This window comes from Sphaeramia orbicularis, chromosome 16 (assembly GCF_902148855.1).
Source record: "Sphaeramia orbicularis chromosome 16, fSphaOr1.1, whole genome shotgun sequence".
In the NCBI taxonomy this organism is placed as follows: domain Eukaryota; kingdom Metazoa; phylum Chordata; class Actinopteri; order Kurtiformes; family Apogonidae; genus Sphaeramia; species Sphaeramia orbicularis.
In genome coordinates this window covers 58,602,971-58,628,859 of record NC_043972.1, presented here as the reverse complement: position 1 = coordinate 58,628,859, position 25,889 = coordinate 58,602,971, and the positions used below count along the sequence as shown (strand labels likewise).

General features: G+C 38.6%; 2 protein-coding genes across 2 annotated transcripts; one reads left to right on the top strand and one right to left on the bottom strand.

The window, feature by feature from the left end:
• Positions 1-830: 830 nt before the first annotated feature.
• LOC115434838 (protein RRNAD1-like) lies at positions 831-17,053 on the bottom strand. Its single transcript, XM_030156961.1, is given in 11 exon segments — positions 831-1,124; positions 2,880-3,064; positions 3,881-4,703; positions 6,677-6,812; positions 10,138-10,141; positions 10,747-10,805; positions 10,895-11,024; positions 11,026-11,051; positions 11,053-11,092; positions 14,307-14,425; positions 16,674-17,053. Coding segments are annotated over 11 exon segments (1,707 nt in total). The 5' UTR covers positions 16,776-17,053; the 3' UTR covers positions 831-1,041.
• A 442-nt stretch (positions 17,054-17,495) lies between these two features.
• Positions 17,496-25,155, top strand: LOC115434876 (interferon-stimulated 20 kDa exonuclease-like 2). Its single transcript, XM_030157007.1, has 5 exons — positions 17,496-17,531; positions 19,498-19,907; positions 20,513-20,797; positions 20,924-21,124; positions 24,263-25,155. The coding sequence occupies exons 2-5, from the start codon at positions 19,560-19,562 to the stop codon at positions 24,401-24,403; spliced, it is 975 nt and encodes a 324-aa protein (XP_030012867.1). The 5' UTR covers positions 17,496-17,531; positions 19,498-19,559; the 3' UTR covers positions 24,404-25,155.
• Positions 25,156-25,889: the final 734 nt, after the last annotated feature.

Here is a 25,889-nt window from a genome sequence, read left to right as displayed (position 1 = left end):
CACATGAACATGGTGTTGGAAGAGTCCCCATAAGGTCTACAGAGGACGTCTACACCAACATTAGAACTGCAATGTGCACGAACCCAGGCAAACAGGAAGTCCAGGTCCAAGAGTCGAGTGTGTACCACCAGTTGAACTGTGCCATTAGATCAGAGGTCTCAAACTCCTTTTCCTTCAGGTTCCGCATTCAGTCTGATTTGATCTGAAGTGGGCCGGACCAGTAAAATAATAACAGAATAACATGCAAATAATGGCAACTCCAAATTTTTGTCTTTGTTTCAGGGTAAAGAAAAAAAAACATTAAATTACGAAAAATACTTACTTTTATAAACTATCCAAACAAAAAAGATGTGAATAACCTGAAAAAACTGAAATTACTTAAGAAAAATCAGTGTAATTATAACAATCTTCTGCCTCCACTTCTCATTAGTCCATGTGCATTCTGGATCAGATCTACAAAGACACTAAACACTGAGGAACAGGAAGGAAAGAGTTCAAATTGGGCTGAATTTTCTTCAGACATTTCAGGTTGTTCATATTTGTTCAGGTTATTCACATTTTATTGTTACAGGATAGTTTGTGAATGTAAATACTTCCATAATTTAATGTTATTTTTTGCACTAAAACGAAGACAAAAATTTGAAGTTGTTAACTCAAGATTTTTTGCTTAATTCAAGATTTTTTTTTACTTAATTGAAGATTTTTTTTTTGGCTTAAATCAACATTTTTTCCTTAATTCAAGCAATTATTATTATTTTTTTTGCTTAATTCAAGACTGTAGAATTTTTGACTTTGCAAAAACATCCTTTGCCGGGCTGCATTTGGCCCCTGGGACGCATGTTTGAGACCCCTGCATAAGACACAGATGAAGGTGAGCTGAACATACATACATACGCACACTTAAAAAAGCCCATGATAATAAATACACAACTATATTTCAAAAACAAACAAAAAAATCCCTTTAAATCCTTGAGACTGTTCTTGCCCCACCTGCTTTTATGAAGACATGTTTCTGAGTAAACAGTCTTCTGTCCGTGTGTCCTACTGAGACTTCAGAGCCACCAGCACAAAGTTCCTCGGAGACAAGTTTGGGTTGAAGAGAGGAATGAGCTGACTGTCGACACCTGCAGAAAGACCACAGACCAGACCTTCATTCATTGGAGATCATTTTGAAGGACAAGCATGTAAACACAGGACAGGAAACACACTGGAAGGTTCTAGAACACAGGTGTCAAACATGCGGCCCGGGGCCCATATCCGGCCCGCCAAAGGGTCCAGTCTGGCCCTTGGGATGAATTTGTGAAATGCAAAAATGACACTAAGATATTAACAATCCTTTTAGTTCAGGTTCCACATTCAGACCAATTCAATCTCAAGTGGGTCAGAGCAGTAAAATACTATCATAGTAACAGAAATAGTGACAACTCCAAATTTTTCTCTTTGTAAATGTAAATATTTTCATGTATTTACACTAAAATAAAGTATAATTTTGCAAAAAATGCAAATAACATGAAATGTGTTAAGAGATGCAAGAGCAATTTTAACAATATTCTGCCTGTTAGTCAATGTTTTGTGTGTTTGTAGATCCACTGTGATCTGTAAGTTCTAATGTACATGTGTAAATGATAAACTGAGGCAGAATATTGTTAAATTACACTTATTTTTTCAGTTTGTTTATGTTATTCACATTGTTTGAAAGGATAGTTTGTAGATGTGAACCTGTTCATAATGTGAATTAACTTGTTTTGCTCTAAAACATAGAGAAAAGTTTGGAGTTGACATTATTTATCAGCTAAAATTTGCTTAGAGGTCTTATTTCTGTCTTTGTGCATAAGAAATCAATGTCAGTGAATCCAAAGGAACTTTGTGTTGGTAAATGACAGTTGTTCAAATGGACAGGATTTCAGTTCTGTTCAACATGTTGATGCTCATATGAACTATGTTTTCAGCTCAAAAATGTTCAATTTCAGCACAATTAATGCTATATTTTCATGTCACAAATGGCCAAGTTGTATTTGAACTGAATTTACCTGAAAACAAATCTTCTATTCTTTTAGATTCCCCAGTTTTTCTTCCCAGATTCTCTCCTCCATATCACATGTTTTATTTGTACAGGTTCAGTCTGGAGTATGGTGCTGATCCATCCTGCTTATGTTCCACCAATACATACATGAAGAATGGCACACAGCACTGTTTAAACCAACAGTTTTCTAATAATAAGCATTTTTATGAAGAAATAACAATTCTATATTGTTATTTACACTTTAGTATGATGATGAACTATACAATAAATAATAGTGCTCCTAGTTTTTGCACAGGGATCATTAGTGTAAACACTGACATGGCTGCAGAGCATCAGTATGATGGGATCCACAACAACCATGTCACATCCGTCCACTGACACATTTAGTGTTTTTGTGTCAGCTGTTATTGTTTTAGATCCACAATACCAACATTTATGAAGAAGAGGAGAATTAGCAATAGGAAGTCTATAAGTTTATTCCTAATAAAGTACTGGTACTGACCAGAGCATCATGGGTAATGTCACGTCCGTCCACCAGCAAAAGTTTTCACATACACGTGCTATTCCAAATCCAATATTTATGAAAATAGAGCTTCCACTGTCAAAGAATATCAGTAGTCTGTGCACAAATGGATTAGCATTATTTACACACAATTTTATGCATTATGACAACTTTGTTTTTTTGACAAAAATGGCCACTCATTTGACCCCCTAAGGAAATTTTAGCCGTTATACATTTGTTATTATTTTACTGGTCCAGCCCATTTCAGATCAAATTTAGCTGAATCTGGCCCCTGAACTAAAATGAGTTTGAGACCCCTGTTCTAGAACCAGTGACGGGGTGTGACTGTGTCACCGTTCTCCTGCAGGTAGATCATTCTGTCCAGCAGCACCAGCGTCTCCACTACAGGAGCCAGGAGCATGGACAGGCTGAAGTAGACCACCACCCGGACCTGCTGATCCAGCATAGTCTCCATCCGCTCCGCATCCAGAGGCAACATGGCAGGAAGGCCGACCCGGACCAGACCCAGACGAGCGTATCTACCACCGACACACAGACACATACATGAGCCTTATGTACCATCACTACAGTGTTTACGTTCATTCTGGGATGGTTTTAGACACGAAAATATGCAAATATATGAAGAGTTTGGTTCCAATCAAGGTTCTAATGGTTTTGGATTTTTCATTATAGTTTAGTTTTATTTAGTTAAGCTTTTAAACCTTACCAGAGAAAACGCTGCAATGTTAGTATCACATTAGTGTTGCCTCTGTCGTCTCCATGTTTGCTATTACTGACTTTCTTCTTCTTTTCATAAAACTTTACTCTTCCTCATGGTATTTGTCCAGTATGGTTAATTCAGAGTGGTGCCCCCTAATGGACTGACTGACAAACGCTCATTCCAACACATTAAATATCAGCAGCAGCACTTTGTCCCAGTCAGACTAATGACAACAACAACTGGAAGCACTCGGAGAGCCCAGACCTCCGCCAAGGCGATCAGTGGGCCCCCGTGGCCCCCCCACCCCCCCGATCACCACCACAATTTAATCATTTGTTCCTTGCGCCAGTATCAACATTTCCTGAAATTTTCATCCAAATCCATCCATAACTTTTTGAGTTATCCTGCACACAAACAGACAGACAAACAAACCAACGCTGACAAAAACATAACCTCCTTGGTGGAGGTAATAAAGCACATTTACAAAAGGGACGAACAACTGGAATGGGATTATTAAGTACTCATATCAGTACTCGGTATGGGCAAGTACTCAAATGTAAGTACTTGTACTTGTACTCAGTCTGGAAAAAAGTGGTATCGGTGCATTCCCTGATCTTAATAATTAGACACTTACTCTGCAAAAGGCAACAGATGGGCTTTTTTGATGGTCTGGATTCCCGCCCTACGTAGATCTGGCCTCACATTTCTAATGAAGGCTTCCAGCATGGCCCGGTAGCAGTGCGTCCTGAGCAGCTGGCTGTCCTCCCTCAGCCTCCGCACATAGTCCTCGATGGCATGACACGCCCCCTCTCGGGCCTTATAAGACAGCGGATGACCAGGGAGACCCCGGACCCACGAGCTCATGGGGTACCCAAACTCTGCAGGCAGTGGTTGGTGACTTGACGTCGGTGGGATGGGACCCTCTACCACTCCTGGAGGGACGGGGTTTTCTCTGGTGGTTATTTTCATGTAACAACAGGCCACAGAGGTGATGCCCCGCACATGAGGACACTTTACGAAGTGACGGAGCAGAGTGGTGCTCAAGTCACCACAAGCATGGAGACCAGTAAGGACGAAGTCTTCAGCCTGTGGACTGTCCTCTGCTTTATCTGAAACGTCCTCACAAACAGGTTGGACATGTGAGCCGCAGTTTTCAGAGGATGAGGTCTGACTCTGCTGCTGCTGTGACGTCCTGTCAAAGCTCTGGGAGGGGGAGGTGTTGTCTGGACAAGCACAAGCCTCTGAACCCTGAATGTCAGGTGCATGTCTTTGGTGTTTCAGTCTCTTCTTACTGGGTCCTGATGGTTTTGGGGAGCCCTCACTGCCACAATTTGATGTTTTCAGCTGCTTGAGGAAGTCTTCCCAGGATGCATTTGGATTTACCCAGCCGGCAACATGGCATGGAGAAGACTGAGATGTTGGGAGCTGAGAGGAACATTTCTAGGGAGAAGAAAGGCCTTAGTTATAATTTGCTGAATTTTTTTTAAAATTTCATTTGTGGCAGGAAATGAATCAAAACTTTTCACAAAAAATTATACTGTTGAGAGCATCAACAAAACGTACAAAGATATACTCAGTGCCAATGAAAACGCAACACTTGAATGTGTTTTATTGTTCCTGAGCTGCATCAATATGTTTAAGTTTCACCTGTATAAGATAATCCCAGACAATTTCTTAACAACCTGAGACGGGCTGAGCTATTGTCACGCTTGAATGAACTTGTCTGCATTCATAAGACTTGTTTTTCTCATTGCTCAGCAATGAACTGCTCAACTTAAGGAACTGTGGTCAGTTAAGGAGTGGTCATGTTCTGTATATAAAGGCAAGCTGAAAAGCATGAAAATCTTTGCAATAACTCAGCGATGCCTAGACTGACACGTGGCCAAAGATGTCATGCTATGGGCTGCTGGAGGACGGAATCTCTGCTCGGCAGGTGGCGCGCCATTTTGGATGCAATGTGTCCACCACAGTCAGGATGCAACAGAGGCATGAAGAAACTGGCTCAACTGCAGACAGACCTCGCTCCGGACGAGCACGTGTGACCACGCCACAGCAGGATCGCTACATTGAGCTGCAGCACCTCCGGGACCGCTTTGTGACTTTTGGTTTTGGGGGTCCTTGAGTTTCTTTCTTTATCCTTATTTTTTGTCAACAAATTTGGATGTGATTTTTTTTATTTTTACTGTACAGAAATGGCCTATGATTAATTCCAAAGAGCTTATGGAATAAAAATCCTCATCGATTTAAAAAAATTTAAGAATCTTCAAGTGTTGCGTTTTCATTGGCACTGAGTATACAACATGCAGTTCAGTTTGTAGTGTTTTATAGCTAACTCCTAGAATGCCTAAGACACAGGTGTCAAACATGTGTCCCGGGGGCCAAATCCGGCCCACCAAATGGTCCAATCTGGGCCGCGGGATGAAAGTGCAAAAATGAACCTGAAAAGTCAAAGCTGTCCAAATCATTTTGGTTCAGGTTCCACATACAGACCAATGTGATCTACAGTAAAAATAACACAATAAACCTACAAATAATGACAACAAATTTTATTTGTGAAAAATTATGTGGAAAAAATTTTAAGTCAAAAAAATAACATTACACTGTGAAAATATTTACATTTACAAAATTATTCATTCACAATAAAATGCAAATAAATACATAGATTAAAACACAGATGAACAACCCGAAATGTGCAATTTCAATATTCTGCCCTGTTACTAAATGTTTTGTGCATTTATGGATCCCCTGTGATCTGTAGTTGTGTTAATAATAATGAGATGGAAATATCTGAAATTGTTCAAATTTTAGTTCCAAACTCGCAAAAATTGTTAACAATATTCTGCCTGTTACCAAATGTTTATGTAACAGTTGTGTGTAAATGTACATGTATCAACAATAAGTCGAGGCATAATATTGTTAAAATTGCATTAATTTTACAAATGAAAATTTCTGTTTTTTCAGGTTATTCACATCTTTTTTGTAAAATGTAAATATTTCATAATTTTATTGGGGCTTTTTTGTACTAAAACAAAAAGAAAAACTTGGATTTGTCATTATTTATAGGTTATTAAGTCATTATTTCACTGGTCTGGCCCGCGCTTGAGATCAAATTGGGCTAAATATGGCCCCTGAACCAAAATGAGTTTGACAGCCCTGGCCTAAGAAGTGGAATGGACCTAAAAGTGACTCCATCAATTATCTTATAAATGGGTAAAGTCAGAACTATCTTACTGTCAAACAGGGCAGTTCGATACATATCACAGCACCAGGGGTTGGGACTTAATAGACTGGGATATTGTAGGTGATATATTGTGATTATTTTTTAAATCTAGTCTGAAGAACATTTTCTGGAGGACATGCCTTTAAATCGCTGTGAAACCCTTCTTGGTCCATTAACCTCAAGTCTGTGACTGGTTAAATATGTACTGACCTTTTTTCTGCTTTTCCTTTCCAAGCTTGCAATAACGTCCATCAAATCTGGACGCCATAGAAACCAAGTTGTGATCGGCTTCAATAGCGGTCACAGACAGGCCGAGTCCAAAGGACATGAAACGTGTGAGGTGACCCTGTTCGTGACAGAGGAACATGAAGTCCATGAGTGTAAGAACAGAGACACTAACCCCGTTATTCTGACCTCTGCACACCCTCACAGTAGGTCTGATATGAAGTAATGCACATGTGACTGAAGTGTGGACCTTCAGCTGAAATTCAAGGGGTTTAAATAAACACTTTTACAATCAGTTCAAATGTTGTCTCTCAATTTTCTGAGGATCAAAAGTAATCGGATGAACTAAGACAATTATAAATGTGAGGACTGCTTTAAAAACTTGGATGAAATCCTTTGTTGTTAATGACAGCCTGAAGTCTGGACCCTACGCACCAAGGTTCTAATAGTTTTGGATTTTTCATTCTAGTTTAGTTTTATTTAGTTTTGACTTTTTTTCTCTAATTCAGTTCGTTTTAATTAGTTTTTAGAACAGGTTGCTAGTTTTTATTAGTTTTAGTTATTTCTAAATGCTTAGTTGTAGTTTAATTTTAGTTTTTTCATATCTTTTCTCTTCTTCTCTGTCGTCGTATTCAAATAAATCCCAGACAGGACTTTGCTGCTTCTCCCAACGTTAGTTCTCCATGTTCCAGGTAGAGTGGGGACCAGAAGACGACTGGAAACCACAAGTGAACACAAGTGACGGACCGTCAAGTGTCGTATGGTGCCAGCAGATAAAATTGCTTGAGTGAATAAATTGATTTCAATATCAATCTGACATTGACAAGACGAAAACGAAGGGATTTTATCCATAATTTTTATACATTTTAGTTAGTTTTGTAAACACACAATACAGTTTCAGTTAGTTATCTTTTTTTTTCTTTTAATTATAGTTTTTATTTATTTCAGTTAACAAAAATGTTTTTACAATTCTAGTTTTCGTCATTTCATTAGTTTTCGTTAACGATAATAACCTTGCTATGGACCCCATCGTCCTCCTGTAGATGAACGTTTTTTCAGGCTTTTACTCTTTTACTAGCGCTGCCTTCAGCTGATGCTGGTTTGTGGGTTTTCATTCTTCAGTAATTGAATAACATGATCTATTGGGCTGAGAACAGGAACAGTCCATTTCTGTTCCTTCAAAAGTTCTTGGGTTGTTTTTGTACGATTATTTTGGGTCATTATCCACCTGCAAAGGGTAACATGTAGAAGATGTACCATGTGTACCTTGTGTACCCTGTACCATCCTATCAGTTTTTCAGTATTTAGCTGAATCAGAGAATACCACTGAGTCCTTCAGCACTCATCCTGTTCCTGCTGTTGCCTCCATCAGCAGACTCTGAACCATAACCTACCTCCACCACAGTGGACAGATGACGTGGTCTGTGTTGGATCATGACCTGTACCAATAAAACTCTGGTATAACTTCATCTTGGTATCATCCGTCACCGGAATCTAAAGTAGAACTGGGCTGGATACTGAGATGTTTCCTGGGGAGTTCTACTGTGACCTTCTGTTACCAGTGGTTTATCCTGGATGTTAAAAGCTCTGGATTTACATTCATGAAGGGGACTTGGACTCCTCTCTTCTCCTCCTCCTCTGTCCTCCTCTGTCTGTCCTCCTCTCTGCTCCTCCTCCTCTCTGTTTCCTCCTGTCTGTCCTCCTGTTTTTCCTCCTGTCTGTCCTCCTCTCTGCTCCTCCTCCTCTCTGTTCCTCCTCCTGTCTGTCCTCCTCTCCTCCTCCTCCTCCTCCTCCTCCTCTTTCTCTGTTCCTCCTCCTGTCTGTCCCTCCTCTCTCCTCCTCCTCTTCTCTGTTCCTCCTTCTGTCTGTCTTCCTCTCTTCTCCTCCTGTCTGTCCTCCTCTCTGTTCCTCCTTCTGTCTGTCCTCCTCTCTCCTCCTCCTCCTGTCTGTCCTCCTCTCTCCTCCTCTCTCCTCCTCCTGTCTGTCCTCCTCTCTCCTCCCCCTCTCTCCTCCTCCTCCTTTTTCCTCCTCTTCTTCTGCTCCTCCTTTTCCTCCTGGTGGATTCTGTGCAGTCTGACAGTCTGGTTTATTCCAGCTCTAAATGTAAACTGTTATCACAGATCTACTGTTCTGATGCAGCACTGTATAAACAGAATTTCATTGCTTGATAATGACCTGCTGACCTCTAGTGTGTTCTTAACTTGGCTGTGAAAGGGTTGTCCTTCACCAACAAACTAATTCTACTATCGTCCACTTTGGAATCAACTCCAGACTCTTTATTTACTCAAGGTGGCAAAGAATAACCAGGAAGCAGGTCACACCTGACCATGAAGCTACTGGTCAGTCAGTGTCTATTACTTTTGAGATTCTGAAAATGGAGAGACTAGTATTAAAAGAGATCCCACTCCTAAATGGTTAATGCGGGTACTGTGTAATTCAATCTGAATATGAGCTGAAGTAATATATATATAAATAAAATTTGATTGATGAGTGATTAATTGGTTTTCCCCCGTAAGTCGCTTTGGAAAAAAGTGTCTGCCAAATGCGTAAACATAAACATACACATAAACATACGTAAACTTTATTAAAGCTGAAGTCCACACCTGAACTACATATTGCTTGTTTCATGTCAGATCCATTTTGGTGGTCTACAGGGGCAAAAGTACAACCTTTGTGTCACTGTCAAATAGGGATGTAACGATTACCGGTATAATGATAACCGCAGTAAAATTGCCAATGGTTAGTATTATCGTTGAAATTCTAATTATCATGATAACCATGTTTGATTACTGCACTTCTCTGGAGAAAATGCCTATGTCAGATCTACTTTTATGTCCAAATATTTGAGTATAGTTTTAATTTATTATAATATTAATTTTATATACCTAATATTTGGAACCAATATTCACTTTAAAGTCTTTGAAAAGGTTCATTAAGCATCTTGTGTTGTTTATGCAATAAAGTATATACATTTTTCAAATTGGATTTTATATTTTTTTGTATATTTTCTGGCCTTTTGTGTTGATATAGTAGGTTAAAATGAAAAAATAATAGACAGATGATATAAATGAAGTTGTGCTGAAAAAAAAGATCCCAAACATGGGTATAGTAAACATTTGTTTATATAGTATATAAAGGCAAAATCAAAAGGACCTGAAAAACGGACAAAATAGGCTCAGACCACTAAGGGTTAATATTTGAATGTTTCTGTCAACATAAAGTATATTGTGCCATTTATTTTGTTTGTGTTTTTTGTTGTGTGTTGTTTTTTTTTCCAAAATACAACTTGGTTAAAATATTTCAGTGTGTGTATCAGTACTTTTTGAATATTTGAGCACAATTTCAACAATACCGTGATATAATGATAGCTGTCATAATTTTGGTCACAATAAACGTGATATGAAATTTTCATATCATTACATCCCTACTGTCAAATACTGAAGGACCTGACTGTACACCAGTGGACAGTAGAGCTGTGTATCAGCAAGAATCTAGTGATACGATACAAATCATAATACTAGGCTCACAATATGATATATCAAGATATATCATGATACTGTTAAAAAGGTTGTTTTTTTGTTCTTTTTTTTTATTATTTCCTTGAAGAATTGACTTACACCAGAAATCTGCACAAATACTAAACACATTTTTATTTGATCAGAACAGAATCTAGAGCTATATCACAAAATTAAAACTTAAATTCTGTTTTACAGACATTACAGTTTAATATCTTGTTCAAATGTTCATATTCTATTAGTTCAGAACTAACATCGTAACATTATTTTGTACAACACCAACAAAGGACTAACATTATGTTAATAAAAGTGTGTTAAATAATAAAAAAAAATATATAACAAAAACAAAAATGAACCTCCACAATATCTGCATTTGACTAAATACCTAACAATATTGATACAGTACCTTTTAATATCGATACAGTATTGTGAAATGAAATATTGCGATATACTGAAGAACCGCTATTTCCTTACAGCTCTAGTGGACAGTCAATGGTCCTGTTTTCATAAGTTCAATAATGCATTCAATAATTACCTGACCAGGAGCCCACATCCACCACTCTGCTGCACTCCGTCTGCTCACAAATGTCCTTCACCAGCTGCAAAGAAAACTACAGACTTTTAGGACACAAAAATACATCATGTGTCTTCGAAAAAACTAAAAATGAATAAAAGCTCAATTTCATACCACGCCCAACTTGCGAATCTCATGCTGTTTCTTAGGTTTGACATGTTTCCTGAAAATATGTCCCAGCAGTGAACTCTGGCTGTGGTTTACACAAAACTCCTCTGGCATGGACACCACTCTGGTCTGTCTCGGGAAACGCCAACGCATGAGCCGTGGCACAGGAACGCCAGGAGGGACAGAGGCCAGACGGAAGGATATCTGCAATGACAACACCTCCACCATGAGCACAGAACCAGAACCACAGAACCAGAACCACGGACAAGGACCACAGAACCAGAACTACAGAACAAGAACCACAGAACAAGGGCCACAGAACAAGAACCACAGAACAAGAACCATACAAGAACCAAACACACCTCCACCATCAGCACAGAACAAGGACCACAGAACCAGAACTACAGAACAAGAACCACAGAACAAGGGCCACAGAACAAGAAACCACAGAACCAGAACCATACAAGAACCAAACACACCTCCACCATCAGCACAGAACCAGAACCACAGAACAAGAACCACAGAACAAGAACCACAGAACAAGAACCAAAGACACCTTAACCATTATCATGGAACAAGAATACAGAACAAGAACCAAAGACCCCTCAACCACAGAACAAGAACACCTTTAACTTGGGCTAAGGTCATGGCTGAGTATGAGGTCAAACCCCTGCCTTCCATCCAGTGCATCAGTTTACAGTTCACCCCCAGCAGAGGATCTACTGTTCCAGACGGACAGAATATACTGTATTATCAAATTACATAAAGTACATGACAAAAAACAAACCAAAACACAAGTAAACACAAATGTGGCTACCTGGGGTTGTAACGATATGAACATTTCATATCACGGTTATTGTGACCAAATTTATCATGGTTATCGTTATTATCGCGGTATTGTTGAAATTGTGCTTGAATGTTCTAAAAGTACTGATACACACACTGAAATAATTTAACCAAGTTGTATTTTGAAAAAACAACAAAAAAAAAACAATAGGTACAATGTCCCTTCTGTTGCAGAAACATTTCAAATATTAACCCTTAGTGGTCTGAGCCTATTTGTCTGTTTTTCAGTCCTTTTGATTTTGCCTTTATATACTATATAAACAAATGTTACTATGCCCATGTTTGGTCTCTTTTGTTTCAGCAGAACTTCATCTATCTCATCTGCCTCTCACTTTTTTCACTTTAACCTACTATAAAAACATAAAAGCCCAGAGAACACAAAAAAATATAAAATCCGATTTGAAAATGTATAATTTATTGCATAAATACACACAGATGCTTAACAAACCTTTTCAAAGACTTTAAAAGTGAATACTGGTTCCAAATATTGGGTATATAAAATTAAAATTGTAATAAATTAAAACTATACTCAATATTGACATAAAAGCAGATCTTTACGTAGGGTTTTTTCCCCTAAACGTGCGACAAGCAAACATGGTTATCATGATAATTACAATTTAAACGGTAATATTAACTGTCTGCAATTTTACCACGGTTTATCACTGTACCGGTAATCATTACATCCCTAGTGGCTACACTGATGATTCATATCAATAAAAACTACAGAGGAGCACCATCCTACCATCCTTTCAGTTGGGCATCTCTGCATGACTTATTTGGAGACTCTGTAATGGGGGACTGTTCTATGGAAGTGAGCCTTTCATTTCTTGTCTCCATTCTCCTTTACACCTTGTACTTGATGGGGGTGTTCTATGTGTGTGAAAGTACTGCTCAACACTAGGGCTGTGTATCAGCAAGAATTTGGCGATACGATACAAACTACAATACTAGGATCACGATACAATATATCACAATATATCACGATACTGTTAACAAAGCAGTATTTTTTTCTTTTGTTTCTTTTTTTAAAAAATTACTTAGTGGAAAAAAATATAGACCAGCATTTGGATAAAAAAAAAGTTTTAACATGCAGCTTTAACCAGTACAAAAATTACACAAATAAATAATAATTTACAGACATTACAGTTTAAGATCCTGCTTAAATGTTGGTATTCTATTGTGAAAAGAATGCATAGTGTTCAGTCCCAGAACTGTTCAACATCAGAACATTATTTTTGTGCATTCCCAATAAAAAAATCCTATCATTTGCCTATTTGAGACAGTAAAAAGTGCCTTTAGGATGCTTGAAATAACCGTTATCAATTTCAAAAAACTACATGTATGACCTGCAATATCACAATACTACTTTTGTAGTCTGCTAAAATTTCCTTAGGGGGTCAAATGAGTGGCCATTTTTGTCAAAAAAAAAAAAAAAAAAAGTTGTCATAAATGCATAGAAGTGTGTGTAAATAATGCTAATCCATTGTGCACAGACTACTGATATTCTTTGACAGTGGAAGCTCTATTTTCATAAATATTGGATTTGGAATAGCACGTGTATGTGAAAACTTTTGCTGGTGGACGGACGGGACATTACCCATGATGCTCTGGTCAGTACCAGTACTTTATTAGGAATAAACTTATAGACTTACTATTGATAATTCTGCTCTTCTTCATAAATGTTGGTATTGTGGATCTAAAACAATCCCAGCTGACACAAAAACACTAAATGTGTCAGTGGACGGATGTGACATGGTTGTTGTGGATCCCATCATACTGATGCTCTGCAGCCATGTCAGCGTTTACACTAATGATCCCTGTGCAAAAACTAGGAGCACTATTATTTATTGGATAGTTTATCATCAGACTAAAGAGGAAAGAACAATATAGAATTGTTCTTTCTGTATAAAAATGCTTATTATTAGAAAACTGTTGGTTTAAACAGTGCTGTGTGCCATTCTTCATGTATGTATTGGTGGAACAGAAGCAGGATGGATCAGCACCATACTCCAGATTGAACCTGTACAAATAAAACATGTGATATGGAGGAGAGAATCTGGGAAGAAAAACTGGGGAATCTAAAAGAAGAGAAGATTTGTTTTTCAGCTCAATTCAGTTCAAATAGAACTTGGCCATGTGTGACATGAAAATATAGCATTAATTGTGCTGAAATTGGACATTTTTGAGCTGAAAACATAGTTGATATGAGCATCAACATGTTGAACAGAACTGAAATCCTGTCCATTTGAACAACTGTCATTTACCAACACAAAGTTCCTTTGGATTCACTGAGACTGATTTCTTATGCACAAAGACAGAAATAAGACCTCTAAGCAAATTTTAGCCGTACTATAAAAACAACAGAGCAAAACACCCATGTGAAAATAGAAATAAAAGAGCATGATAAAAAAGAAAAACAAAAAACAAAATGAATCTCCGCCATGTCTGCACTTGAATAAATACTTAAAAATATCGATACAGTCCTGTTTAATATCGATACAGTATCATGAAGTGAAATATCGCAATTTATTGTGGAACCGATATTTTCTTACACCCCTGGTCAACACGTTACCTCCTGTCTCCATGCGTAGCATCTAGTAATAGGTCTGCAATCTGTGGGTATGAGAGGTCTTTGAGCACAGGCTGCCAGCTGCAGGGTAATGTGGACCACAGATCCTCAGTGAAGAACTCCTGAAGGGCAAAAACAAAGAGAAGACCATCAGATGACATTTGAAGAGAGTGGCAAAGCACAATAATCAATAGAAGAAAAAATCCAATATGAAAGAATCAGGCAGATCTGTGTTATGCATAAATGTGGTTAACTTCACTTTGTTTGTATGCACATCCAATATCTATGGTTCAACAGTTTCAACAGGACTTTGTATGATTTGGAGTGTCTGGAGGTCCTGGGTGATGTGGTCAGAAGTGCCTCTACTCCGCAGGAAAAGGACGTGCATCGCAGCTGTATGCTTCATAATCATCCATCACTGCCTTCACTTACTGTTTTTCAGGACACTAATGACACAAACACATTTTCCTAGTTTGAGTGATTTGTGCTCACCCAAACTTTGGGTGTTGTCAGTGAGAATCATCCAAAACGGACTGTCATAAACTAAACTTCTCCTAAACACATGTATGCAGTACTCTGTAGTCTGGAAGCACTGTCACTGTCAAATGGACCACCGTTACCACGTCAGAACCAAGCAGAACAAATAGGATCATCATTAATCATTCCAGACTAAATCCTATTTGTTTAAAAGGGAAACAGCTGAAGAAAATAAAGCCTCATATTTGTAATTACATTTACACTGATACAAACCCATAGCATTAAGGATGCTGACAATCAGACAAGACGCCCTGAGGTTTCTAAGTGGTTCTGACTAGATACAGGTGGTCCAGATCATGCGTTCACTCCAGTCTCTGTGGCAAATATCCACAGTTTTCCTGAACACATTTTAGTTTTTCACACCAACATTACTAAACCAGTGGATCATGCAGACTGATCAAACTGACTCAAAGTAAGAACAGGTTCAGACACGGACAGGCGAACTGTGCACTTCTTTGAAGACTCTGATTTTCCCTTTAATGAAAGAGCTATATTCTGGCAGCATAGTCCCTACACAAAGACTTCCCTTTAATAAATCTGGGACCAGAGAAATAACACATGAGAAGATCAGCTAACAAATTCCTATGGAAGTAAATCTGTCTCATCAGATTTTGAATTATAAAAGCCATTGAATTTTGCACTGATTTTTTCTGCACTGAAATTAAGTATCTGAATTTTGCACCTGAATTTTTTTATTCTAAATTTATGAATATAGTTGAATTCAGAGACTAAAAATCCAGAAACTTAATTTCAGTGCAAAAATTTTTCAGATACTTAATTTCTGTGCTAAAAAAAATCAGACACTTAATTTCACTGCCAAAAACCCCAGATACTTAATTTCAGGGCAAAAAAAAAAATCAGTGCCACAAATTCAATGTCTATTATAATTCAAAATCTGATGACACAAATTTACTTCCATAAATTCCTCTACTACAAAAACTACATAAACAAAGGTTCGTAAGGAATCAGCCCTGAGGAGAACAGAGCAGGATACCAGTTTACTACACAGTAAATCCTTCTTCTGTCTCTCAATCACAAAATCCACATTAAAAATCTGCAACAACTTGTGTGCAAGAATGGAAGGTTTTCTTCAATGAAAATCTAAAGAAAAATCAATTACAACCACCCTTGTGTGTTTTTTATCCTCTGAGAAACTACAAAATAAGACTCAACATGAGTTGTAGTTGGAAAAGTTTAACTATGTTATAAATAATTTGTTCAAGTGTTTTTATGTCAGGATCTACTGTATAATTGTTCTAAAAATATTCATCAACTAACATGGAAACTAGAGCTGCAACCGATTAATCGATTAGGTGTTTGAAGCAAATGCAAAAATTCATGATTCGATTAATCAACTCGAATTGATTTAAGGGAAATATTCTATTGCAGTTTTTCTGAATTGAAGCTTCTTTGTGCGTCACAATAAGTATCCGTGTGAAACACAACAGTGGAACCAATGTTTATTCGCATAGAAATGAAGAAAACAAAGCTTTGATTCAGGAGAATTGTGGTTGAATGATTTTTTTTTGGATCATTTTGAGTCGATTAATCGGTTGCAGCTCTAATAGAAACATAGATCAGTGATGGGAAGTCAGTGTAAAACTGTTTTAAGTGGTAACGTAGATATCCGTAGTTTCCTAAAGCACCGAAACTTTAGGAGCATTTAACTACAATTCATCATAAAGATTACACTTTGATCAAATAAAATGTAATAAATGTAATTCCGTGGCTACAGTAAAACCTCTAAAAACGTCACACAGTTATCATGCCAGTACTGCACTTTTGTGTCACACCAAAACACTACAATAAACCTGCAAATCTGAAGTTACGCACTATTATATAGGCGTCGGACAGGTGGCTGTACTGAGACAGAAAAGTGGTAATTCTTATCGCCAGGTCTCGCTGCTGTTCTGATGAAAGGCTTGGTGTAAACATCTCCACATCTTCTGCTAACAGTTGCACTAACACAGGAGTACAACACGGGACGAACTAATGCTAGTTAGCTACTTGGGCTACGTCACATTTCCTGCAAGCCACAAGCCTCTTTGACATTTTAATTTGTTAAACTACTTGTAACTAAAAGGTTGCTTGGGTAATTAACTCTTAACTGAATAGAACTTCACAGAAAATTTTATCATTTTGTCATTTAGTTAAATATCTGTTGCAGTGAGCCTGCTATGCTAGTAACATCATGACAGGAAGCTAACTTTCACATGCACCGGTGTTGCCTTCAGGTGCTGCTCGTTTGTTATTAATATTTATAGAATTGCTTTTATAATTTAATGAACTTGGCAACAAAAGTACCTTTCACCACATGATCTTGTATAAATAACATTGATTAAGTTACTTTGCTACCTTTTCTGAGTAAACCATATTTAGCTAAATAATAAAATGAGTAGATGAACAAATTAGGGCGAATGATAAGTTCACTACCGTTTACTAAACTGCTATTTTTATTGATTGATTGATTGATTGCTTTTTTGCAAGGGTTGAGTAGTGATTTGTGGGATTTAAGTCTTTACGTAAGTCTTTGCGTCTCATAAAAATGTGTAGGCAATCGTTTGTATCTATCTAATAATACCCAAATATTTTACGGATGTTGGCCTGTCCCAAACGCACCATAACCCGGAAGTAATCAAAGAATGTTGTGACCTGCTGGAATCTACACATGCTGCTCACTGTGCGGAACAGGTCTGTGTTTTACTGAAAACTATTGACAAAAAGTGTTTTAAGAGATAACATGAAAGGAAAAAAGAGACTAGTGCCAGATGACCCCAACACGAAAATATCAGAATAGACTTTGGTCGGAAATACAGTTTTATTCATGGGTGAAAACAGCCGTTAGACTGAGCTGTGGTAGTAAAAGGCAAAGTCTGGGGTGAAAAACACCAGACTTTAAAGGCACTTCAGCTGGAATACCGAGGTGAACTTAGCAGGTTGGATATGCGACGGACATTCAAAAGCCATCGCCTTAGGGACTATCAATAAATTAGTGCTCTAAACGTTTTTCTTCATTAGTTTCTCAGTCATGTGACCCAGAGACTCCAAACCAGTCTCAAATTATTAGAATAAAGAGGACCTTTAGGAAACACCACTTAATAGTTCTCTCCAGTCTATATTAATATTTTTTGTGAACATTATTCATATTATTATCAAATTATTATACCAAAGGGAAACTCCAGAGACTGGTTTGGAATTGCTGGGTCACGTGATTGGGAAACTATTGAAGAATTTTTATTTTATTTTATTTTTTTTATAAAAAAAATTTGAATAATATTCATAAAAATATTTATACAGACTGGAGAGATACATTAAGTGGTGTTTCCTAAAGGTCCTCTTTATTCTAATAATTTGAGGCTGGTTTGGAGTCCCTGGGTCACATGACTGAGAAGCTATTGAAGAAAAATTTACATCTTTTGTAAAAAAAAAAAAAAAAAAAAGAATAATCATAAAAAATAATATAGACTGGAGAGAAATATTAAGTGGTGTTTCCTAAAGGTACTCTTTATTATAATAATTTGAGACTGGTTTGGAGTCACTAGGTCACATGACTTAGAAGCTATTGAAGAAAAATGTTTAGAGCAGTAATTTATTGATAGTCTGTAAGGCGATGGCTGTTGAATGTCCATCAAATATCCAACCCGCTGCTAACTTCACCTCAGTAACTGTAATGGGTAAACCTGGGTAATCTTATATTGTTTACATAAGCTGTTATAACTGTTTGTTCATGTCTGCTGAACAACGGTATGTGGATGTTTACAGAAATTGGTAGAACAGTTGTGTCCTGTTTATCCACAATAACCGAATATATAAAAATATAAATACTACCAATAAAGGACCAGATCCAGACAAAGTGAACATCAGTGTCAAAAATTAAAGTTTCACCCATCATTTCTTAAATAGAAGAACTGTATTATATGGGACTGTTCACATACTTTCAGTATTACTTGTGGAAAAATATATATAACTGATTAGCCTATGTAAACTTATACTTATGACATATATGTAAATGCACCATTAACTTTAATAATAATATTTGTTCACACTCATATATGTAAATGCACTATTAACTTTAATAATAATATTTGTCCTTGTCTTAGTTCCCACCTGTCCCCGTGTCCCAGTTCCCACCTGAAAAAAAAGTTCCCACCAAAAAAGGACAGCCCAAAAATTATCCACTATGAGAAAAAAAATTGATATTTTTTTAGGCTGTTCTCTTTTTTTTCTTATAGTGGATAATTTTTTGGGTTGTTCTCTTTTTTTTGTTATAGTGGATAATTTTTTGGGCTAGCGGATAATTTTTTGGGCTGTTCTCTTTGTTTTCTTATTGTGGATAATTTTTTGGGCTAGTGGATAATTTTTTGGGCTTTTGCACCTCTGGGCCACCGTGGTATTGTTTCCACCTCTTTTAGTCTCATTTTTGCGGTGTTCCTCCATTTTTATAATTTTCAATATTTTTAAAATCATATTATCATTACAACAGAGTTCATCACTTTTTGTCAATAGATTTCAAGTTTGCTTTTTGGTGAATTAAATTTTTTTTTTTTCTTCTTTTTTTTTAGAAATAAATACCCTTTTATTAATACCCAGTTCTTGAATTATTTGATGCGTTCGTCATATTGTCTAACCGTACATTAAATGTGTTTGTCTTCCATAGGATGACACCTTTAGAGGATCTGAAGTGGTGTTGAAAACAAACTGGACTCCTGAACCAGGACTATGTCAGACGTGTGGATCAATGCGTCTTCTGTTTCTGACAACACTACGCTTACAACACAAACACAAAAGAAGTTAAAAAAGAAGGAGAAATGGAAGAAATATTTAGAGCGAAAGAAAAACCGGAAACTTCAGCGCACCAAGGCGCCGGGGCATTCAGGGTCGAAACCAGCGCCTCGTCCAAACGGCGCTAAACCCACACCTCCTGCAAACTGGGCGTACGTCTCACCTTTCCAGCCTTCAGCCTCTGCAGATACTGTTACCAACCACAGCTCAAAGCCATCCACCTCAACACACAGCTCCTGTTTCTTGGCCGTCAGTGGAACAAAGGGCGACGACCCAAAGCCACAGGTAGGGATGGAACGATTACCGTAAAACGATAAACCGCAGTAAAAATCTCAACAATTAGTATTACCGTTTAAATTCTAATTATCATGAAAACCGTGTGCACTGCACTTTGAAAACTAATGGTACTGCACATTTACAACAGAAGCAGCATCTATCTACCTGTCTGTCTGTCTGTCTATCTATCTATCTGTCTGTCTGTCTGTCTGTCTGTCTGTCTGTCTGTCTGTCTGTCTGTCTATCTATCTATCTATCTGTGTCTGAAAAAGAAACTAAAAACTCAAACTTGATCTGGAAAATGGTCAAAGAATGTCCATACGGTTCCATCTTTAATGCACATTTGTATATTTGATTGTTTACATGTTAATATTTGAATGTTTCTGCAACAGAAAGTACATTTTGCTTGTTATTTATTATTATCATTTTTATTTTTATTTATTTATTTATTTTCAAAATACAACTTGGTTAAATTATTTCAGTATGTGTATTAGTACTTTTTGAACATTTTGAGCACAATTTTAACGATACCCCGATAATAATGATAACTGTGATAATTTTGGTCACAATAACTGTGATATGAAATTTTCATATTGTTACATCCCTTGCCACAGGTCAAGTCCCAGTCATCGTGGTTACCCAGCAGCGCCGGCCCCTCAGCCAGTAGCACCTTCGCCCCTTCCAAGACCCTGGCCATAGACTGTGAGATGGTGGGTGCAGGACCCAAAGGCCACATCAGCCAGCTCGCACGCTGCAGCATCGTGTCATACGACGGCGATGTGGTCTACGATAAGTTCATCAGTCCGTCGATGCCCGTCACCGACTACCGCACCCGCTGGAGCGGCATCCGGCGCTCCGACCTCACTGGGGCCACACCGTACGCTGAGGCCAGGAAAGAGGTGAGGACATCCAGCTAAGTTCATTCAGTTCATGGAACATCCTGAAGCGTCCTAAACTTGACTCAGACTCTGGTTTGTGTTGTGGTTTTTACGCTGACGTGGTCTGTGGCTGGGGTTCTGTTCCAGATCCTGAAGCTGCTCATGGGGAAGGTGGTGGTGGGCCACGCCATCCACAATGACTTCAAGGTCCTGGGTTACGCTCATCCTCCCGCTCTGACCAGAGACACCTCCAGGTTCCCACTGCTCAACCAGAAGGCCGGCTTCCCCGAGAACCAGGCCGCCTCGCTGAAGAGACTGACCAAGGCCATCTTCAACCGAGACATTCAGGTACAGAGAGATGAAAACCAAAGCACAACACTGAGGTAGTAACGCATACAAATACATGTAGGCCCAACCCCAGTTCAGTCCTTGGCCCTCCCCCTTAGCCCTCCCCCTCCATTTTGTGCGTTCACGTGAAGGAGTAGGGGTGTCCCGATTCTCGATGAGGACCACACTACAAGCAGAGGGGTAGGAGAAATCTGCCATAATTCAGTTCCAATCGTCAGTCAGATGGAGGCAAACACAGCAAAAAAGAGCAACAGTAACTAGAGCTGTGTATTGGCAAGAATCTGGAGATAAAATACAAATCACAATACTAGGATCACGATATGATATATCACGATATATCATGATACTGTTAAAACGGCAATTTTTTCTTTTTTTAAAATGATTATTTCTTTGAAAAATTGAATTACACCAGAAATCTGCACAAATACTAAACACACTTTTATTTGAGCAGCAGAACAGGATTTAGTGCTATATTGCAAAATTTTCCTGTATTAAAACTGAAATAATGTTTTACAGACATTACAGTTTCAGATCTTGTTCAAATGTTCATATTCTATTAGTTCAGAACTAACATCAGAACATTATTTTTCTGCAATCCCAACAAAGGAACTAACATTTAATTAGAGCGTAAATAATAATAAAGAAAATATAAAGAAGGAAAAAAAAAAAAAGAACCTTCACAAAATCTACATCTGAATAAATACATAAAAATATCGATACAGTATTTTTTAATATCAATACAGTATTCTGAAATGAAATATCACGATATATTGCAGAACTGATATTGTCTAACTCCCCTAGCAGTGACCAAAGAAACACACAAATGGACGGATTTTCATAAACAACTTCATCGTGTGATCATCCATTTAATGCTGTTTCAGTGTGTTCTAGATGTCATTTGTGTGGTGGTTTGTGGTTGATGGTGGTAAACAGATGTCCAAAGCCCATGGAACAGAGACGGTCCCGGCTGCTGACCACATGGAGAATTCTGTCCAAACAAAGTTAGAACATCTGTTTATAGTGACATCGATGACTGATGATGACGGAACAGGTCTGGAAGGGTTGGACCATTTCAGAGAGGAATGAGTACACCATGACCAGGGATGGGAATCGATAAGAATTAACAATTCCGATTCCATTATCGACTTTGCTTATCAATCCAATTCCTTATCGATTCTCTATCGATTCTCGTTGGGTGACGGAATAAAAGAGTACAAACAGGTGTGTTTGCATTAACTGTCTTTTATATTTACATCTACACAGAAAATACAAAATATACAATATGGACAAATAAGAAGAATGGATGACGCTGGGCCCGGTTTGGTGGGTGGGTGGGAGGGGGCGTGCAGTGAAAGTGAAACTACAGACTCTTTACCCAATTCCTCTATTGCTGCACTTCCACTACGTGGAACCAGTTCGACTCGGCTCGTCTCCCATTGTTGTGCACCTCATTTCCTTTCCCCTATCTTCAGAAACTTGTATTTGAGGGGGTATGATATTTGTTGACCACACTGGAACTGGAACTGGGCCCAGATGACGGCCCCAGCGTTCACTCTGCCGCTAGATTCACAAGCGTCGCTAAGTAATGAGTCAAATACGTGACATTCCTGTAAATGAATCACATGCTGTGGACAAATGTTTGAGCAGAGTGGAGGGATTCCACCGTTTTGAAGAAATGGAAGCTTTGACAGTGTTCCAGTGGACCTGGTGTGCTCTGTTTAGACCTGGTGTGGTCTGTTTGGACCTGGTGTGGTCTGTTTGGACCTGGTGTGGTCTGTTTAGACCTAGTGTGGTCTGTTTAGACCTGGTGTGGTCTGTTTAGACCTGGTGTGGTCTGTTTGGACCTGGTGTGGTCTGTTTGGACCTGGTGTGGTCTGTTTGGACCTGGTGTGGTCTGTTTAGACCTAGTGTGGTCTGTTTAGACCTGGTGTGGTCTGTTTAGACCTAGTGTGGTCTGTTTAGACCTGGTGTGGTCTGTGTGGACCTGGTGTGGTCTGTTTAGACCTAGTGTGGTCTGTTTAGACCTAGTGTGGTCTGTTTAGACCTGGTGTGGTCTGTTTGGACCTGGTGTGGTCTGTGTGGACCTGGTGTGGTCTGTTTAGACCTAGTGTGGTCTGTTTAGACCTAGTGTGGTCTGTTTAGACCTGGTGTGGTCTGTGTGGACCTGGTGTGGTCTGTTTGGACCTGGTGTGGTCTGTGTGGACCTGGTGTGGTCTGTGTGGACCTGGTGTGGTCTGTGTGGACCTGGTGTGGTCTGTTTGGACCTGGTGTGGTCTGTTTGGACCTGGTGTGGTCTGTTTAGACCTAGTGTGGTCTGTGTGGACCTGGTGTGGTCTGTTTAGACCTGGTGTGGTCTGTTTAGACCTGGTGTGGTCTGTTTAGACCTGGTGTGGTCTGTTTAGACCTAGTGTGGTCTGTTTAGACCTGGTGTGGTCTGTTTAGACCTAGTGTGGTCTGTGTGGACCTGGTGTGGTCTGTTTAGACCTAGTGTGGTCTGTTTAGACCTAGTGTGGTCTGTGTGGACCTGGTGTGGTCTGTGTGGACCTGGTGTGGTCTGTGTGGACCTGGTGTGGTCTGTTTAGACCTGGTGTGGTCTGTGTGGACCTGGTGTGGTCTGTTTAGACCTAGTGTGGTCTGTGTGGACCTGGTGTGGTCTGTTTAGACCTAGTGTGGTCTGTGTGGACCTGGTGTGGTCTGTTTGGACCGTTTCTGCCTCAACACCAAGTTGGCTATGTCCTGACCAAAACAATGCAGCGTACGCGTGACGTTATTGTGCATGTGCAACGAAGGTGGAATCGATAAGCAGAATCCTTAAGCAGGCAGGCAAACGATTCCAAGGAATCTAGCTACTGGGAACCAGTTCTCAAAAAGAAAAGGTGGACGTTTGGGTCTGTAAGGGTTAAATACAAACACACACTTCATCGGTGTTGGACTGATACCTGGTAAAGCACCTCAAAACCCTGTGTACCCAGTGTTACATTTGCAGAGTGATTTTAACTTATAATATAGGCTGGAATATATGTAATATAATATATAATGAACTTATAATTTATACTGGTAGTAGCAGAATTCAAAGTGTTTAAATTACAACTTAATAATTAGCATGAAACCTAGTGACCTTCCTTTTTGTGTCGTCAGACTGGGAGGAGAGGCCACTCGTCTGTGGAGGACGCCAAAGCCACTATGGAGCTGTACAGAGCAGTGGAGGTGGAGTGGGAGAGGACACCGACCTCCAAAACCAACAACAACAGAGAAAACACAGACACAACAGGCAGATAAAGGCCTGTGTTTCCACCAGGTCCCACTGAGGAAGGAACAAGGTCTGAGTTTATGCAGAAACGGATCAAATGTCCGACTGTCATGGACAAAACACTGGACCTCAGTAACATTCTGTCTCAGGTTTACATGGAAATGTCCTTTAACTTGTTCAATTAGTACAATATTAAAGTTGGTTAAAGCTGGTTAAAGATGGTTACAGCTACTTAAAGATAGATTAGATTAGACTAGACTAGACTAGACTAGAGTAGATTAGATAGGACTTTATTAATGCCTGGTCCTGGTTAGAGGGTGTTGGATTCCCATCAGTCAGACTTCATTTGTCTTTATATTCTATTTCAGTTGAACCAGAGGCGGTTGGACCAGACCAGACCAGTGGAATGAAACTGGTCCCAGTTTACTGTGGGTGTCTGTGATGGGCTGAATGTTAATGAGCAGCACATCTGATGCAGTTTTTACTGTAAATTTTACATTTAGAAAACAAGAAGTATTTAACCTTGCATCATTTTGACTAAAAATTGATAAAATAGAATTTTATTTATTTTTTGTGAAATGGTGTTCAAGGTTTAACGTTTTAAAGTTGTTTGTGGACTTTTTTGTAAATGACATCTTTGTATGGACTCCTGTTGTTCTTTTAGAACTGGACACTGTTTTTATTGATGCTGTGAACATTTGTAGAAGCAGCCGCTCTGGAACATTGCCTTTTTTGATACCAGTTTGTCTGAATCAGAACAAATACAAAGCTTTTGTGCAGATGTGTTTCCTGTCTGTTGTCCACGTATTGATGATGGCGTTGACTCGGACCCCACGCCCACTGGTCCTTACCCTCCAACACACCCGCTCATCCACTTCCTGGATCCAAAGGTACATTCACCTCAGCAGGTTTTTCAGGTACTTGTACTTTACTTAGCACTAAGTATTTCCTTATACTCCCTACATTTGAACACAGATCCCTGTACTTTCTTCTTAGTACATTTTCAAACATGTGTGAGATGTAAGTCAACAAAAAAAGACAAAAACTGGTCTGATGTGGTCCTGAAGGGTCAGTGTGGTTTCTACAGACCTGTGGGGAACAGGTTCTAGAAGTGGTCGTTTTTATGCAGGGCAGAGCTTCCACCTCCTGGACTTCATCACTGTCAGCACTGAAGGGTGTTTATTTGGGTATTATTAGTGTTTATTTGTGTATTATTGGTGTTTATTTGGGTATTATTAGTGTTTATTTGTGTATTATTGGTGTTTATTTGAGTATTAGTGGTGTGTATTTGGGTATTATTAATGTTTATTTGGGTATTATTGGTGTTTATTTGAGTATTATTAGTGTTTATTTGTGTATTATTGGTGTTTATTTGGGTATTATTGGTGTTTATTTGTGTATTATTGGTGTTTATTTGAGTATTATTAGTGTTTATTTGAGTATTATTAGTGTTTATTTGGGTATTATTGGTGTGTATTTGGGTATTATTGGTGTGTATTTGGGTATTATTGGTGT

Coding starts and splice junctions, on each gene's coding strand:
- LOC115434876 (XM_030157007.1), top strand. CDS start 19,560: ATGTCAGACGTGTGGATCAATGCGTCTTCTGTTTCTGACAACACTACG. Junction 20,798..20,923: donor ACGCTGAGGCCAGGAAAGAG/GTGAGGACATCC, acceptor GTTCTGTTCCAG/ATCCTGAAGCTGCTCATGGG. Junction 21,125..24,262: donor TCTTCAACCGAGACATTCAG/GTACAGAGAGAT, acceptor TTGTGTCGTCAG/ACTGGGAGGAGAGGCCACTC.